Source organism: Rhododendron vialii, chromosome 11a (genome assembly GCF_030253575.1).
Source record: "Rhododendron vialii isolate Sample 1 chromosome 11a, ASM3025357v1".
Taxonomy (NCBI): domain Eukaryota; kingdom Viridiplantae; phylum Streptophyta; class Magnoliopsida; order Ericales; family Ericaceae; genus Rhododendron; species Rhododendron vialii.
Window position 1 is genome coordinate 32,855,834 of NC_080567.1, and position 18,978 is coordinate 32,874,811.

The following is an 18,978-nucleotide window of genomic DNA, read 5'->3' on the forward strand; positions in this document are numbered from 1 at the left end:
TATACTCAGCGTGTGTGAACAAGGGCTTCGACCACGAGTGAAAAATAACTAAAAGTTCTCTCCGGACCGCGCGAGTCTAGATTTCAAATCTCACCGTATCATGCACTCAACAAATGAAATCACTCAAAACATGGTGCATACTACTCTTAATATGTGCGGGCGGAAATTATGTAAATGAAAGCAGAGTATCCTGCACAAGTTGACACGAAAAGAAAATTTTATATAGTGGACACACGATCTCATGAATGGAATGCCAAGTATTGGAAACTCTCTCTATCCACCAATTCACAATCCATTGCCCCTAGGATCAAATAGGACTTCAATTCCGGTTATAACGTCAGGTAAGGGAAAATGTTTCCTAGCTAGTTCAAGATTTCATGTGTTGGAGGTTTATGCTTTTTTCTTCTTCTCTGCATAAACATTGAAATAATTTACTCATCTTTTATATATAGTTTCAATGAGACGTTAGAAACTCATCATCAAAGTCAACCTATAATTAACTTGTCTTTTACTTCACTTTTTGTACTTTTTGGCCCAACTCTTGCTATGTCTTTCCCAGCAATTACCACCTAATTAAAGAAGTCACGGCAGGCTCCCATCAAGTTTTTGCCTTTGTGGGCCCATCCGGAGCCCTAAAAAATGATCGCAATCGTTCATTTTGTAGAACTATTCGATTTTTTCAATCACGTGAAAAATTAGTTTCATCGGACATTGATAGATACATGATCGACACACATTTGTACAAGAAAAAAAGTACTCCCTCCGTCCCATTATTCAGTTTGTCTCTTTTATGTCTTTTGCATATATCTTTTAGTATGCAATATGGATCTTGTTTAATAGATCTCGATTAGTTTTATAATACAAAGTTTTCAAAATTATGAAAAATATTATAGATTGAAAAATATAAGCAATTCAAAAATGACACGCATTCAAAAATGGACAATAAAAATGAGATGGATGGAGTAAAATTTAAGTTTCGAATTATTATTATTTTATCTAATTTTTCTTGTACAAATATGTTTTGATCAAATTTGGAGGGGTAATAGGATATATTGAGGCAAGAGGAGGAGCTTGACGTTGAGCAGCTTTTCTCCACTTCTCCTCTTTTGGTTCATTTTAGGTCCATCAAAACTTATTTTGGCTCGGCAATGAAATTTTTTATTAATCATTGAAAAGATATAACGATTAAAAAAATTAGGGGATTAAAAGATACTACATTAAAACTGTACTTATCTTTTATAGTTTCAATGAGACGTTTCATAATTTATTTTTCTATTTTTATTTTTATTTTTTTCAACAATGGGTCCATATCTAGTATACCGGTCAATGTTATTTTAGATTCAATTCATGAAAAAGTCTTTTCTTCTTCAAGAATTAATGAAGAAAGAAAGCGCCCGGCAAAGAAAACTTTAACACTCCTACATTTGAATCCGTACACAAGGACTAAATTCATCATTTCTGCAGTTATTTAAATGCCAAAAATTCATTCATTCAAAACCCAAACTCCCTCCCAGCCATGGCTATCTTCAACTTCCAAATCCTGCTATATTCTCTCTCCATATCCTTCTTCTGCATTCTATTTCCTCAAACAACTTCACTCACCTCCATCCGCTTCAACCTGACTAACTTAGACCTTCAAGATCAAAACGCCAACATAACAACATTTGGAAATGCCGCTTTCTCAACCCAAGGCCTCCAACTCACCGATCTGGTGCCGAGCCAAGTCGGTAAAGCAACTTACATCGATCTCCTTCACCTTTGGGATAATTCCACTTCCACTCGAAACTTAACAGATTTCTCTACCCATTTCGTTTTTGTGTGTGATTCGGAGAGGAATACCTGTTTCGCCGATGGTTTCGCCTTCTTTCTCGCTCCATATGGGTCAGTTTCCGCAGGTGGTGGTGCAATGGGCCTCCCACTTAAACCAGATAATTTGAGAGAACGCTCTGACCCTTTTGTTGCTGTGGAGTTTGATACGTTCTGGAATCCTGACGGTTGGGAACCGCCAAATGTCGGCCAGTATCCTCATGTAGGTATCGATGTCAATTCTCTTGCATCAAATGTTAGTGCCGTTTGGTACGCTGACATAATTAATGGGATCCAGAATGAGGCTTGGATTAGTTATAATTCAAGTTCAAAAAGTTTAACGGTAGTTTTTTCTGTTTCAACTAATACTACTAGAGTTAATGATACCATTAATTTAATTATTGATCTGAGGGATTACTTACCTGAATGGGTGACATTTGGGTTCTCAGCTGTATCAGGGCCGTTTTGTTATGAAAAAAATACTCTAAAATCATGGGAATTTAGTACAAGTTTGGAAATTAAGAGGAATGTTGCAGATCCAGTGAAATTTGGATCGAAAAAAATCTCCATTGGAGCTGTAGTGGGATTGGTTGTCGGTCCGGTTGTTTTAGTTGGTGGGTTTGTTTTGATTGGATTTGGCTTTTGGAGGAGAAGTAGAGCAAAAGAAGAGGATGAGTTTGAAGTTGAGATGTCCATGGAAAACGAATTCGAGTCCGGTAGTGGGCCGAAGAAATTTTCCTACAGCCAATTATCTCGGGCGACAAATAACTTTGGGGATGGACAAAAGCTTGGAGAGGGAGGTTTCGGTGGAGTTTATAGAGGTTTCTTGAGGGAATCGAATTCTTATATTGCTGTCAAGAGGATATCAAAGGGGTCAAAACAAGGGATAAAGGAGTACGCAACGGAAGTAAAGATCATTAGCCGGTTGAGGCATAGGAATTTGGTGCAACTCATCGGTTGGTGCCACGAAAAGAAAGAACTACTACTTGTTTATGAATTCATGGAAAATGGCAGCTTAGATTTCCATCTCTTCCTAGGGAAAAGCCTGTTGACATGGGGAACAAGGTATAAAATCGCCCAAGGTTTGGCCTCAGCGTTGCTTTATCTACACGAAGAATGGGAGCAATGTGTAGTGCATAGAGATGTAAAATCAAGCAATGTGATGTTGGACTCGAACTTCAACGCCAAATTGGGAGATTTCGGGTTAGCTAGATTTGTCGATCACGAGAAACAACCCGAAACAACTCTTTTGGCGGGGACCATGGGGTACTTGGCACCAGAATGTTTTGTAACAAGTAAAGCTAGTAAGGAATCAGATGTCTACAGTTTTGGTATCGTGGCGTTAGAAATAGCTTGCGGGAGAAAATCTCTTGATTCGCAGGTGCCAGAGTCTCAACTGAGGCTGGTGGGATGGGTTTGGGACCTCTATGGAATGGGAAGGTTACTCGAAGCAGTGGACGCAAAACTCGGCTCAGATTTTGATGAGCAAGAAACCGAACGATTGATGATTGTAGGTCTTTGGTGTGCTCACCCAAATCACAATTTCCGGCCAAAAATCAGAGATGCAATTCATGTGCTAAATAATTTTGAAGCCCCATTGCCCATTCTCCCACCCAAACTGCCCGTGCTATCATTTTCCTCTCTCCCATTGCAAAATACCACCACCAGTTCTGACACCAACCAAAACCAATTTCCAAGCAACTTAGATTCTTCTAAGTTCATTTCATCTTCTACTGCTTCATCTTCATCAATAAAAGTCTTCAATAAAGAGTAAGGGGCTGTTCGGTGCCAGTTTTTTTAGTTTAAGGATTGTGGATTGTAGATTTTTGAATTATAATGAGAGTCTGTAAATTGGTTACAAATACTATGTGTAGTCCATTTTCTTCCTATTTGTCTTGGTATTTTTTTTTATTTCATGATTCTAATAATTAATTGTTAGAGGTTGTGTAGATTGGCTTTTAATTTAGTCTCCAAGTTGGGGATTAACTTGCCCTTATATCTATTGTTGTAACGTTTGCTTTTTATCGTCACTAGAAAATCTTTGTACTACTAGGTTCAGCACTTCAGTTAACAACCAATATTCGAGCATGAGAATCAATGCAAGTCTTAGTTGCAGCCTGCAGGAAACTCGCTCCTGCGCTCCTTAGGACGGATCCAAAGGGGGCACGCAGGGGCACATATCCCCGCTCGAAATTAATATATATATATATATATATATATATATATATATATATATATATATTGTATAAATTAGCATAATTATGAAAGTGTGCTAATATATAAACCTACACACTTACAAATATATCGAAAATACACATATATAATTAATTTTATGCCTGAATTTCATCATATGGTGCATTTATGTTTGTTGTTTTACAAGCTGTTTGCCTATTTGGAACTATTATTTCTTGATTTTCTTTATTATTAACCGTCTGAGAGAAATATTTTAAAATAAAGTCATTAACAAAACTAGCTCGATCATTCTAAAATTTATTGATGTTCATTTAAAAAATTGTCTGAAACTTTGTGCTCATTTTTACCTAATTTTACTTAAAGTACGCATTATACGTTTTTGTAGTTAGTAATACATGCCTTAACTTTTGTACAATTTTATTGTGGTTGACTAAAAAAAATAAAATTTTGTCATTAAGATCAATAGGTGCCCCTACTAAACTATATTCTTGGATCCGTTCCTCCTTCCTAGGGACATCGTTCCCATTGAGAAAGGAACCTGCTTCCAACTAGGATAGAACCTATTAGGCATAAAAATCCAAAAATAAAATAAAATAAAAGACACTAATTAGCAAGAGAAAATACAAAGTAATGATAAGATATTATAAAAATATTAACTTATAGTTGCTCAATTACTTAATATATAACCATAATATTACAAAGTCACTTAGACCAATCTTAGCAATTGACATGAATGATGCATAATACTACTCCCTCCATCTCTTTTTAAGTGTCCTGCTTTGTAACTCTAACTTATTAAAAAGGCACCATCATTACACCTTCATGGCATTTACATCTCACTCCTTCATCCAAATTTTAGCAAGGATGATTGAAATAAGAAGTAGCCCTCTTTTGATATCGAGTTTGCATGGGGGGCAAACTCATCTTTCGAAGAGTCAATGTGGTTCGAAAGTGTGAAACTCAAAGCAAGTCAAGTTATGATGATAATTCGACTAAAGTTTTTAATTTTGACCATGAATAGTCAAAATAGAAAATGATCCATCCACTCTATCTATACGGGTTAAGAATAGTGAAAACTTGCCCATGGAGTATAAACATGGTTGCAGATTATGACCGACCATATGTTCCATATGAATTTTTGATCAATATTATTCATATGATAGAAGGGAAAACAGAGCCTTACATGAAAGGCTTGCAGTTTTATTTGTTCGACGACAAAGCATTGGAAGGCTTTGTGTTTGTACCATATTTCACCGCCTGTCGATCGACCGAAAGGTGGCGTTTATGGGAATGCTTCCTATTTTATTATTTCGTATTAATAATATAACTAGTTTTTATTTGTTTGTATTTTAATAAAGTGCAGGACACTTGGCATGCTCCTATACATTTGGAAGTTAAAAAGACACTTATTATCGTCCTACACACTTTGAAGTTGAAGAGAAGTTATTTTGACAAGTGGCATGCTCCTACACACTTTGGAGTTTGTGGGAAGTTATTTGGACACTTGGAAGATGATGAAGAGTAGTGAGAAGTTAGGAAGTTATTTCCTGCACATTTTATTTTCTATAAATAGCCTCTTTTGGCTTCATTGTAAACCCCTTCAACAAATCAAAGTCTACACTTTGTTCTTATTTTTGTCTTCCTAGGAGTAGGATTAACTTAACTCTCTTGCTTTCAATGAGGATCCGTCCTTTTTGATTGTAAATCTACCTTGGAAAAATAACAAAGTCCATTTGTTATTTTTTTTCCGCTACACCCCACTTCACTAAACCATCAATCTGTTGGGTGGAGGAGTATTGATCACACACTTATAATGTATGAAACTCACAAGAGAATTGCACAAACACACTCACATATATTGAACTGTTCAATCTGAAAATAACATACAAAGAGGAGGAATTTCTCTCTCTGTAACTCTCTTATTCTCTTACTCCACTCACACTTTCTCTCTCAATACAACCTGTATTTTATAGAGGAACTCATACAATTGTTCATAGCCATGCGAGGCTTCCAAGTCTTCAAGCGTGGGCTGCCAATTCCACGAATTCGGCTGAGCCAAGTCTTCAAGCGTGGGCTGCCAATTCCACGAATTCGGCTGAGCCTCATCCATTCCACAAAGTCCACAAAGGCTGCCAATAATTAAGATTAAATCCACAAACCCAATCAAGCTTACTGTTTATTTCAACATCCCCCCTTAAGCTTGATTCTCAGAGATTCTTCATTCCAAGCATTGTCTTCATTTTGACGAAAGCTTCATGTTTGAGGGGCTTCGTAAAGATATCTGCTGTTTGATCATATGTCCTACAAGAAACTAACTCCACTTCCTTTGCTTTTACATGCTCTCTGATGAAGTGGTAGCGGGTATCGATGTGCTTGCTTCTTTCATGATGAGTCGGGTTCTTTGCAAGCGCAACTGCAGAGCGGTTGTCGACATAGATCTCTGTGGGCAATTTTTGCAGAAAGCCCAAGTGCTTCAGCACATTCCTTAACCATATAGCATGACAGACAGCTGAGTTAGCGGCAACATACTCAGCTTCACAAGATGACAATGTCACAATCGCTTGCTTCTTGGATGTCCAAGTGAAGGCAGTATCTCCAATGAAGAAAACGAACCCTGTTGTGCTCTTCCTTTCATCCAAGTCTCTTCCCCAATCGCTATCTGAATAGCCGGAAAGATTCAGGTCACCGCCTGACTGATAGAATAGTCCGTCATTATGAGTTCCTTTGATGTAGCGGAGAATCCGCTTTGCTGCGAACAAGTGTAACTGATCTGGCGTCTCCATGTATCGACTGACTAGCCCAACACCATAGAGTATGTCTGGCCTAGTACAGGTTAGATATCGCAGACTTCCAACCAAGCTTTTGAAATAGGTTGGATCAACATTCCCAGTATCACTTTTCTTCAGTTCCAGTCCACTGTTGACTGGAGTCGTCACAGGATTGCATGTCTCCATCCCGTACTTCTTCAGTATCTCCATGGCATACCTGCTTTGAGAGATAAAAATTCCTTCGTCACTTTGCGTCACTTCAATGCCTAGGAAGTGAGCCATAAGTCCGATGTCCGTCATTTCGAACTCTTGAAACATTGTCTTCTTGAATGCTTCAAACATGGCTGGATTGTTGCCTGTAAAAATCAAGTCATCAACGTAGAGGCATACATACAGCTGGCTTCCATCAGTCTCCTTCTTCATATAGAGTGCATGTTCATAGGGGCACTTCTCGAATCCATTCTCCTGGAAGTACTTATCAATTCTGGTATTCCATGCACGAGGCGCTTGCTTCAGCCCGTATAGCGCCTTCGTCAATTTGTACACTTTGTCTTCATGACCTTTCTTCACATATCCAAGTGGCTGCTCAATATAGATTTCTTCTTTTAGAAATCCATTCAGGAATGCTGTCTTGACATCCAACTGGTAGATCTTCCATCTCTTCTGAGCAGCTAATGCGATCATTAGCCTGATTGTCTCCATCCTGGCAACAGGGGCGAATACTTCGCCATAGTCGATGCCTTCTCTTTGCTTGTATCCTTTTGCTACAAGCCTTGCCTTGTATCTCTGAACCTCTCCTTGAGCGTTCTTCTTAGCTTTGTAGATCCACTTTACTCCAATTGCCTTGTGACCATTTGGGAGGTTAGTCAGCTCCCAAGTCTTGTTCTTCTCTATGGACTGAATCTCTTCATCCATAGCCTTCCTCCATTTTCCTTCTTGGGTAGCTTCCTCGAAACTAACTGGATCACAACTGATTTGCAGACAGAACATGGTAAAATCTGCATCCATCTGATCTGTATTCTGATACAGATCATTCAAGTTCCGAATTCCTCTGGGCCTCATGTCTGAAATTTCTCGTTCAACTGGTGAGGATGGTTCACCTTGTTGTGGTGAAGAGAAACCACGGGAAGATGCTGGTTGATCTTCTGGTCTACCAGGTACATCTTTGGTTTGAACCTGTTCTTCATCTTCAAGTGTTAGCTCCATATTCTTGGTAGCTTCTATTTGACCCCAGCTCCAGGATTCATTTTCCTCGAAAATGACATCTCTGCTGAAAATCACTTTCTGAGTGATGGGATTATACAACCTGTATCCCATCGTTCTGTCACCATATCCAACAAGGATACACTTAACTCCTTTGTCTTCGAGTTTGGTTCTGTTAGCCTCCGGAACTTTAGCATAGGCAATACAACCAAACACTCTGAGATGACCCACACCTGGCTTGTGAGTGGACCATGCTTCTTGTGGTGTCTTCGACTGCACATTCTTCGTAGGACACCTGTTCAGTAGATAAACTGCACACTGAACTGCTTCGGCCCAAAATCTCTTGGGCATGTCTTTATCTTTCAACATGCTTCTAGCCATGTTGAGAATGGTGCGATTCTTCCTCTCAGCTACACCGTTTAGTTGAGGAGTATAGGCAGGTGTGCACTGGTGTCTGATTCCTTGTTGCCTAAGGAATCCCTCAAATTGATCTCCAGTGTACTCTCCTCCTTGGTCTGACCGCAATGTCTTAATGTGGTAGCCGCTTCCTTTCTCAACAAGAGCTTTGAACTCTTTAAACTTTTCAAATACTTCTGACTTCAATTTCAGAAAGTATACCCACGTCTTTCTGCTATAGTCGTCGATAAACGTGAGGAAGTATCTGTTCTGACCGTTTGAGATTTGCTTTAATGGACCACAAACAGCTGTGTGTACTAGCTCGAGAGGCATAGATGCTTTCCAATCAACTTGCTTTCCAAAGTTATTGCGGTGTTGTTTGCCAAGAATGCAGCTTTCGCATACCTCATTTGGACGTTGAATATGAGGTAAGCCCTTAACCATCTTCCTATTCGCCAACAGCTTCAAGCTTTCAAAGTTGAGGTGCCCATATCTGAGATGCCATATCCAATCTTTGTCATTGATAATGGCATTGAGGCACTTTGGCGTGTCATGAAGAACAGTTAGCGGAAACATCCTGTTCTTCGCCATCATTACTCGAGTTATCAGCTTCCCTCGAGCATCCGCAACCGTCAGCTGCATATCCTTCAGGCTAATTTGATAGCCTTTCTCAAGGAATTGTCCAAGACTAAGAATATTAGTCTTCATGTCTGGAACATAGTAGACGTTAGAGATGAATGCATGATCTCCATTTTTCCTTTTGATTATAATATCACCTCTCCCTCGAACTGGTACTTTAGAGAGGTCACCAAAAGAAATATCTCCCTGAACCTTTTCATCAAGTTCAGTAAAAAGCTGCCTTGAGCCAGTCATATGATTACTGGCTCCAGAATCAAGAAACCATGTACCTTGATCCTGCTCGATTGGGTTGTGTGCCATGAGACTCATTGAATCTCCTCCTGATGGCTCCTTGTCTGCATAGTTGGCTATTTCGCCAACTTGATCTGATGCTGATCTTCCCCGGCACTCGTTGCTATAGTGGCCATACTTTTCGCAATTGTAACACTGAACGTTACTTTTGTCAACGTTCGAACGATTGTTGTAACTGCCTCTTCTGCCTTGTCCTCCTCCTCGTGGATTATGACCTTGTTGTCCTCGTCCACCTCCTCTTGGAGCATAATTTTGTTGTCCTCGACCACCTCCTCTTGGAGCATGATTTTGATTCCCTCCTCTGGAGAATCCTCTGCCACCTCTGCCTCTGGAATTTGAATTTCTAGAGCCTCTTCCATGGGAACCATAGCCTCGTCCCCTCTGAGATGTCCCCCCTTGCTCGTACCTTCCTTCGTTGAGGGATAACTTCATTTGTAGAGCTTGTTCCGGGGCTCTATCATCGTCTCTGTGCAACTTCTGTTCGTGGGCTTGCAGCGAACCCACGAGCTCTTCAATAGACATGGTTGAAACGTCTTTAAGTTCTTCTAACGTAACAACGATGAAGTCGAATCTGCGATCCAAAGATCGCAAGATCTTTTCTATAACTCTCGTGTCGGTGAGAGTTTCGCCATTTCTCCTCATTTGATTTGAAACCACCATAATTCGAGCATAATACTCAGAAATAGATTCTGAGGATTTCATTCGTAAAGACTCGAATTCACCTCGTAGTGTTTGAAGGCGAATCCTCTTTACTTTGTCAGCACCTCTGTAGGTCTTCTGCAGCTTCTCCCAAATTTCTTTGGAAGTTTTGGCGGAAGCGATGATCTCGAATGTGGCTTCGTCAAGTCCTTGATAGATGATGGACTTGGCTTTGCAATCCTTCTTTCGCTCGGCACGAAGTGTGGTCTTCTGTTCCTCCTTTAAAGCTGTTTCAGCTTCTTTTGAGGCGGGTTCATCGTAACCTTCTTCTACCATCTCCATAACATCTTGAGCACCCAGCAGTGCTCTCATTTGGATGGACCAATTATCATAATTGTCCTTGGTGAGCTTTGGAATAACAGCTTGGGATGTTCCATTAGCCATCGAAACTAGAAATGATGGAATCTAGTTTACTGGGGTCAAAGTGAAATCTTTGCAACTTTTGAACTTTGACTAGATAACTTCAAAAGTACAGGAGTTAGACTGCAATTGAACCTTCGGTGGACCAGCTTTTATGGAAAGTAGCTCGGTAGGAGTAATGGGATCAGACAACCAACTACCTCTTTGGTTTGTAATAATTGAGATCCCAATCAACCACCTCTTTTTCCCTTTATAACTTTTCTGTTTCTTCCGTCTTCTTCTCAAGGAAAAAACAGAGACGCGTGTTTGCCGCAACTCCGTCGAACGGCAATTGCAACCTCTGTACACCTCCGTTCAAGATGGGTCTTGCACAAATCTCTTCGTATCGTCGAGATGCACGAGACTCAGGTATCAATTTGAGTCTTGGATAAGATTTTTGTTTCTGCAATTTTGGATAACAGCTCTTCGAGCAGCGCGTGAGGGCCACACCGGAATTTTTTCGGCGACGGAAAAATCCCTGGTGAACTTCTGAGTCCAAAGAACTCGTTTATGTGTCAAAACAAGTTTTCGATTAATTCGAAATTTTGGCCTTCAACCCAGTGGTTGTTTCGACTGGACAAGAGGCGGCTCGTTTTTGTTGCTGGATTTTATGGCGACCGACTGGTGTGGCTGAGACGATCTTGAACTCAAAAATATGATTTTGAGTGAATTGCTTTCTGGGCGGGCTACACAAGCAGTAGAATACCGAAGGTATTTTCTTTTGTGAGAGATTTTTTTTTTTACGGATGAGCCTGGGGCTCTGATACCACTTTGTTGGGTGGAGGAGTATTGATCACACACTTATAATGTATGAAACTCACAAGAGAATTGCACAAACACACTCACATATATTGAACTGTTCAATCTGAAAATAACATATAAAGAGGAGGAATTTCTCTCTCTGTAACTCTCTTATTCTCTTACTCCACTCACACTTTCTCTCTCAATACAACCTGTATTTTATAGAGGAACTCATACAATTGTTCATAGCCATGCGAGGCTTCCAAGTCTTCAAGCGTGGGCTGCCAATTCCACGAATTCGGCTGAGCCAAGTCTTCAAGCGTGGGCTGCCAATTCCACGAATTCGGCTGAGCCTCATCCATTCCACAAAGTCCACAAAGGCTGCCAATAATTAAGATTAAATCCACAAACCCAATCAAGCTTACTGTTTATTTCAACACAATCCACTCCGCCTAATCGATGGGTCGATTCCGTTCTTGAAGATTGGCGGGTGACGGTCTTCTTTTACGAGTCAATTCATCACCACCAAAAATAGCATTTGATTCATTCGCCATTTCTTTTCCGGTGAAGTCTTGAAATACGGCAAGGAACCTCAAATCCGTTTGTGGAGACAAGCCGCATTCGCCTTTACTTTTGTTGTTGGCTTTGTTTCCCAAAATCTCCGTCGATTTCGATCGAGGGAAAAATTGGTAAACAATTTTGGCGCTAGAAGGAGGGCATCATTACTAAATCGGAAGTAATGACAAAGATTAAATGTGAAAATACAAGCCTTACATGTAAGACTTGAACAATTTGTGACAATGAAATAACGGCCATTAGTTGGCCAACTCTTAAATCTTTTGGAAAAAAGAGAAGAGAACGGACAGAAATGGATAATGTCCATAATGGCCAATTCTTGACTCTGTTTGCATATATGGATGATTTCTGGAAGAAACAAGATCAAATATTAAAAAAAAAAGCCTAGCAAGGCTTGACAATTTATTGATGCAAAGAAAGCCATTCGTTGGCTAATTCTCAGTGGTTTACGTCAGAAAAGAAACAAATCGACGGAGGCACACTGAGAATTATATTTATACACACGTCCATATTGTTTAAGGATGTGGAGGAGAAACAGAAGCCAATAATAGGCCAATGGCTACTCATTAAATTTTTCGTTCCTGATTTTACAAGAAAATCAGAACATATGTGGCCAATTATGAATGAGAAATAGCCCTCTTTTGATGTCAAATTTGCTTGGGGGGCAAACTCATCTTTCTTTTGGCCAAATTATGCAACCTGTCGATCTTCGACGTAAAGGATGTTCATACCATTACTATTGGAGGTTGAACTCCATTGGCCTCCAGATTCAAAAGAAATTATTGCTTTTGGCCCTTATTCTTGTTTCGACTTTGTTTTCCGAAATCTCGGATGAATTCGATAAAGGGAATGTTTGTCGTTTGCTACGCGCATGTTTTGGCCTTTTCTTTATCGAAAGAATCTCAACTCCCATAATTTGACAAGGGAATGTTTGTCGTATTGCTGCGCGCATGGGTTTGGCCATTTTTTTATCAAATGTTGGAGGAGAAATTAAGTAAGCAAATGCTTGTGCTTGATTAAGGCTCATGGCATTAAATCCTTTTATCGATAGGCCATTCTTAGAGTTTTGATCGATAGGCCTTTATTCGATAGGCCATGTTTTGTTGTTTCTTGTTTGACGTGATTTGGCCTTGTCGAATCGACAGAGAAGCCACGAATTTACTAATATATAGAAGACAGAAGCCGTTTTGTTTTTGGGCCAGTCGATTATTTTTGGGCCAGTCGATTGGCATGGATATCGACAGGCCATTTGTCATCTTTGGATGTTAGGCCTTTGGCTTTCTGTATACAGAAAGTGTACGTCCTAATGCCACTTGCTGGCACAAGATTTTTCCGTCGAGGACTATACAAATGGCCAACTATAATCTATAAGTGTTTAAAATGGCTCACAGTGTAGCCTTTGATATTTGTTTGGCCAAAGTTTCCTTCAAGGAACTAATCGACGGGGGCAACGTTTTTCTCGACTGTGGGTTTTAATTAAGCCTTGAAGGCTTTGCTACATCCGTCGAAAAGTAAAAGGGTTGGTGTGAAATTTATCTAAAATTCTTCGAGAGTTGGGGGGCAAATGTTTATACCACAATAAATTATCACCCGTTGATATCGACAGAGGGGTGATTTAAAACTAGTTTCATTATTCACTTGGGTTACGTTAGCACTTCACCCAAATGAATAAGGGGGGCATTGTTTGTACCATATTTCACCGCCTGTCGATCGACCGAAAGGTGGCGTTTATGGGAATGCTTCCTATTTTATTATTTCGTATTAATAATATAACTAGTTTTTATTTGTTTGTATTTTAATAAAGTGCAGGACACTTGGCATGCTCCTATACATTTGGAAGTTAAAAAGACACTTGTCATCGTCCTACACACTTTGAAGTTGAAGAGAAGTTATTTTGACAAGTGGCATGCTCCTACACACTTTGGAGTTTGTGGAAAGTTATTTGGACACTTGGAAGATGATGAAGAGTAGTGAGAAGTTAGGAAGTTATTTCCTGCACATTTTATTTTCTATAAATAGCCTCTTTTGGCTTCATTGTAAACCCCTTCAACAAATCAAAGTCTACACTTTGTTCTTATTTTTGTCTTCCTAGGAGTAGGATTAACTTAACTCTCTTGCTTTCAATGACGATCCGTCCTTTTTGATTGTAAATCTACCTTGGAAAAATAACAAAGTCCATTTGTTATTTTTTTTCCGCTACACCCCACTTCACTAAACCATCAATCCACTCCGCCCAATCGATGGGTCGATTCCGTTCTTGAAGATTGGCGGGTGACGGTCTTCTTTTACGAGTCAATTCATCACCACCAAAAATAGCATTTGATTCATTCACCATTTCTTTTCCGGTGAAGTCCTGAAATACGGCAAAGAACCTCAAATCCGTTTGTGGAGACAAGCCGCATTCGCCTTTACTTTTGTTGTTGGCTTTGTTTCCCGAAATCTCCGTCGATTTTGATCGAGGGAAAAATTGGTAAACACTTTGCCAGAAAGAATTAATAGCCTAATCTTTTCTTAGGCTTTGCCAGAAAGGATTGATTGCCACGTTAATTTTAATGCCTTCCAGCTAGAAAATTGGACAAAGGATTAAATTGGAAGGCGGTTGGATCGATTGATTTGTTTCCCCTCATTCATTGGTTTCTGTTGCCCATAATAATCTTGAAAGGCATCAAATCCTACTGGAGGAGTTTAGGAGCAAAAGGGATACCTCTCGACGGGAATTATAGTTCAAGGAAAGTCATCGACAAAGATTAATTTCTCGACAGAGGCAATTCTATCGACAGAGGGAATATTGCATATAATAAGCCAACACATGGCTTTTCAACAGTAAGGAAGGCTTTGTTGTACCAGTCGAGAAGTGAAAAGATTGATGTAAAATTTATCTAAAACTCTTCGAAAATTGGGGGCATAAATGTTTACACCGTAAAAGGCTATCACAAGTCGATATCGACAAAGAGGTGGTTTAAAACTAATTTAGTTATTCACTTGGGTTATGTTAGCACTTCACCCAAATGAATAAGGGGGGCATTGTTTGGACCACATATTCACTGCCCGTCGATGATCGATCGAAAGGTGGCGATTATGGGAATGCAATCTATTTTATTATTATTAGTATTGGTATCTGTATTTTAATAACATGTGCAGGACACTTGGCGTATCTCTATTTATTTGGAGGTTGAAAAGACACTTGGCTTATTCTTACACATTTGGAAGTTAAAATGACACTTGTCATGCTCCTACACATTTGAAGGAAAGTGGGAAGTTATTTGGACAAGTGAAAGTAAAGAAAAGAATGAAGAGTAGTTGAAAGTTAGGAAGTTATTTCCGTGTGTATCTTTGTTTTTCTATAAATAGCCTTTTTAGGCCTCATTGTAAGGACACACACACAAACAACGTCAATCAGGCCTTTATCTTTTCTTTTATATGAGTAGAGTTAACTTGTAATTGTTCACTCAATCATCTTGGTTGATTGCTCTTCTACTTTGAGGGTTAATAAAGTCCATTTTGTTAATCTTCTCTCATACTTCATCCACTTCATTGTTTGTTTTCAAAAAAGTCCTGAATTACGATAAAGAACCAAATTTCACTTTTCACACCCACATTCCAGCAAGCTTACGATATGATTTCCCGTCGATTGGAAAGAAAACAGAGAATTTTGGCAACAGTACGTAGGACCTCGTAGTCAATTATGTAATCATTCTTTCTTTCTTTTTTTCTTGGATCCGAGGAAACTTTTTTTTGACAACTAAACAAGGTGTTTTCAGGTGAAGAAAACTTTATAAATTTTTATTTGTGATTGAGAAATTATTGGATGTTTTTGGTAGTAAATAAGTTGTTGATGCTTTGCAAGTAGAGTTACTGTAGTAAAAATAGTCACTCTATTTGATTTAATATTTTGAGAGTTAGGGGTTGTTTGGACAAAGAATTGAGCTGGCTTTCCCGCCAAAAATGCCACCGCAACACGGCTAAAAAAAGGCAACCTCAAAAAGTTGGACTGCAAAGGAGTGAAATTACCAAAATGCCCTAGCTATTTGTCTTGCTCTGACTTCCCAACAATCTCTTTTCCTTGCGGGGTATTTTTGGAACACCAGGGTGGGGTCGGGGTCAAGTGTGTGTGTCAGAAGGGGTAGCTTTTTTGGGAATAAGCCAATAAGCCAAATGGGATTTTTTGTCAGAACAACCCTTTACTTTTAACTTTCGGCACAGTTTTTAATAAATTTTTCTCTCTATCTCTCTGCACTAATTACCACTCAAACTCTCAAAAATAACTTTCTGAAATGTAAGCCAAACAAAGCAAGTGTTTGTTAACAAATTTTTTTGTTAGTGGAAATAAGATAATAAAATGGTAAAATACGTTAAATTTTTTATAATTTTTGTTAGTGAAAACGGAGTCTAATTAACATCAGAAAGCGAAAAATAACACTAGAGGGGTGGATTAGTGTAACGACCCGGATTTTTGACCTAATTTTTTTTCCTAAATATAATATTATTTAGAATTATTTTCCTTAATGCAATTCTTTTTTTTAAAAATACAATTATGCATGTAATATATACATGTATTTTTTAAAAAATTTTCCTACACACAAATTACATGCATTCACAAATACAAACTCCTTCCGTCTCTCCGTCTCCTACTCAGTCTCTACTTCCTCCCTAACCCTAAAATCAAGCCATATTCGTCTATTCCAAATTTCATGAACCCAACCCCATTAAATTCACCATTATCCTCTTCCACCAAAATTCTCCTATAAATACCCCACCCTATTGACCCACGAAATTTACATCACAATATTCCCCACGCGCCGACCAGAAAAACAAAAGAAACCCAAGCTCCAATCAATGGAGTTTTAGAGAGAGAAAGAAAGAGAGAGAAAAGTGGATTTTGTACCAAGACCCGACCGAAATCCAATTCGATCGTTCCAAACTCTTCCCACAACCCAGAGCATCCCCAAACAAGCCTCAATCCGATTCCAAAGTCTCCCGATCAAAGAACCCGAAGTTTTCTTCCTCAAAATTCAAGATTCGTTTTTAAATCAATTCGATCCGATTAAAGGTACTATAATCATTTCCAACCTCTTCTCTAAGTATATTAAGTGTTTATATGCTTAACCCTATGTCCCGAACGAAAAAATATAGTTCAATGCGCGTTTTCTGCCGTATTCACCAGTCTGATTTTATTTTTGAGCTCGACAATTTATTTGTAATTATTTATAAAGAAGATGACCCTTCTGATATTTATTTTATAACCTGTCTGATATTAATATTATAAAAAACTACTGACTTGGTATTATTTTCTTACAATATAATATCAACTTAGTATAAAACGTATTAATTATATCAGTTTAATTTATCTGATAGATTAAGTTGGTTTTAAACGTTTCGAAACAACTTTGCGACCTCTCGAACACTATTTTTGACCCCCAAACTATTTTTCCTAGACTTTTCACACCCCAAAGATCATAACTTGTTAAGATCATATTTTTTTATTTAATTATCTATTTATTAAATTATTTATTCGTTATCTATCAAAGTTTACAAACGAAAAATCTTTGCGACCTTCCAAACAACGTTTTAACACCCAAACTAATTTTTCCTAGACTTCTTGCATCTCAAAGATGATATCTTGTTAAATTGATATTTTTTTTTATTAATTTACTATTTATTGTTATTTCTATAGCGTTTCCGATCAAAAATTCTTTGCGACCTTATAAACGTTATTATAAATGTTCGAATAATTTTATTTAGACTCTCTACATTCTGAAGATGAAATTTTGTTAACCGTGACATATTTTAATTTGTAAATTATTTATTATCTATTTACTTCACTTTCGGCCACTTTATTTAACGTCTTTATTTAAATTAATTCCGTGACCCTCCGAACCCAATTTTTGACACTCAACTGGTTGCATAAGACCTTTAGGACTCTTATTAAAGTCCTGATAAATATTCTAATATTTTTATCTAATTAATGTATTTAAATTAGTTTTTAATTAATCTATTATCTTAGAATTAATTAATAAGAACCCAGAAAACTTTCCTTTTAAATTATTTTAAAACTTTTGCTTTATTATTGAAATTGTGACCATACAAGATTAAGGGCAACGGCCCATCCATAAGAAGTTGCGTGATTTCATTATCTATTAATTGTTTTAATTATTATTGATTAATTGCATATTGTGCCGATACTTGATTTGAATGCTAGATTGAACCCTAGAGACATGGGATGGTGTTGCGAAATAGAACTCATCTAGACGATGCTAGATAATGGATAAATTGAAAAGTTTTATTTTTAGATTGCCTGCAGGCGGGATTTTGTGATGTGATGAGTTGGATGTGATGGTTTGAAACTGGCAAAGTAAGCCCAGTGTTGATTGATGAATGATGATTGGCAAAGTAAGCCCAATGATGAATGATGTATTGATACTGGCAAAGTAAGCCCAGTGATGATTGTGAAGTGGTATACAAGATAAGCGAACCTTAGTTATGATTCGGGCATGATAAGCTTTCTTTTGTTGTAATGAGAGGGATACACGCTAGGTACATAACTGAAGTGCAATCCGCGACAACAAAAGAAAGTGAGCTCATGGGACATGTCACGCCCTCGATTTGTAACATAAATAAATAATCCATTTCATTAAATGATCCCCGCATAGTATAGATAATACCCAAAAGAGAGAGTTCCAAATGATCACTTACAAACCAAATTTCCAAGTTTAAAGATTTACAACATTGGCACTACGGCCCGAATACCGTAGTTAGTTAAAGATAGTAAATTTAAGAGGTTACATAATATCTGAAATTAAAAGACTTCAAATGAATTCTACATTTTCATTTTTCAAAGAGATCACCCAAAAGATGATAGAATCACTTCACAAAGACGTCTTTCAAAATAGATGAGATCATGCAGGCACACCATGCACTCCGCATCAAGGTCCTTGAGATACACCTGAAAATGATAGGTTGAGCTACACTAGCCCAGTAGAAACTTCTATACTCAAGCTATATATAAATGCGATGAAACATGCGAAGGGAATGAATGGTTTTCAATAAACGAACAAAGATACAAAGGATACCACTATGAACCGACAGACGACGACTATGGAGTTCAATACGCCTTATGGATATCCCTAGCCATTTGTGCACTAACTAGGAGCAGCATTAAACATATATCAATCTAAATAACCACCAACAGTTTCTTGAACTAATTTAAGACTCCTCAAATGAATGTCACCATTAACTTCCTCATTTTTTACCATTTATCACAAACTTC

General features: G+C 38.2%; 1 protein-coding gene across 1 annotated transcript; it reads left to right on the top strand.

The window, feature by feature from the left end:
- The first annotated feature begins 1,457 nt into the window (after positions 1-1,457).
- LOC131308404 (L-type lectin-domain containing receptor kinase IX.1-like) lies at positions 1,458-3,786 on the top strand. Its single transcript, XM_058335332.1, has one exon. The coding sequence runs from the start codon at positions 1,517-1,519 to the stop codon at positions 3,578-3,580; it is 2,064 nt and encodes a 687-aa protein (XP_058191315.1). The 5' UTR covers positions 1,458-1,516; the 3' UTR covers positions 3,581-3,786.
- The last annotated feature ends 15,192 nt before the right edge of the window (positions 3,787-18,978 follow it).

Bases quoted from the DNA above. Each gene is read 5' to 3' on its own strand.
- LOC131308404 (XM_058335332.1), top strand. From the start codon at position 1,517: ATGGCTATCTTCAACTTCCAAATCCTGCTATATTCTCTCTCCATATCC.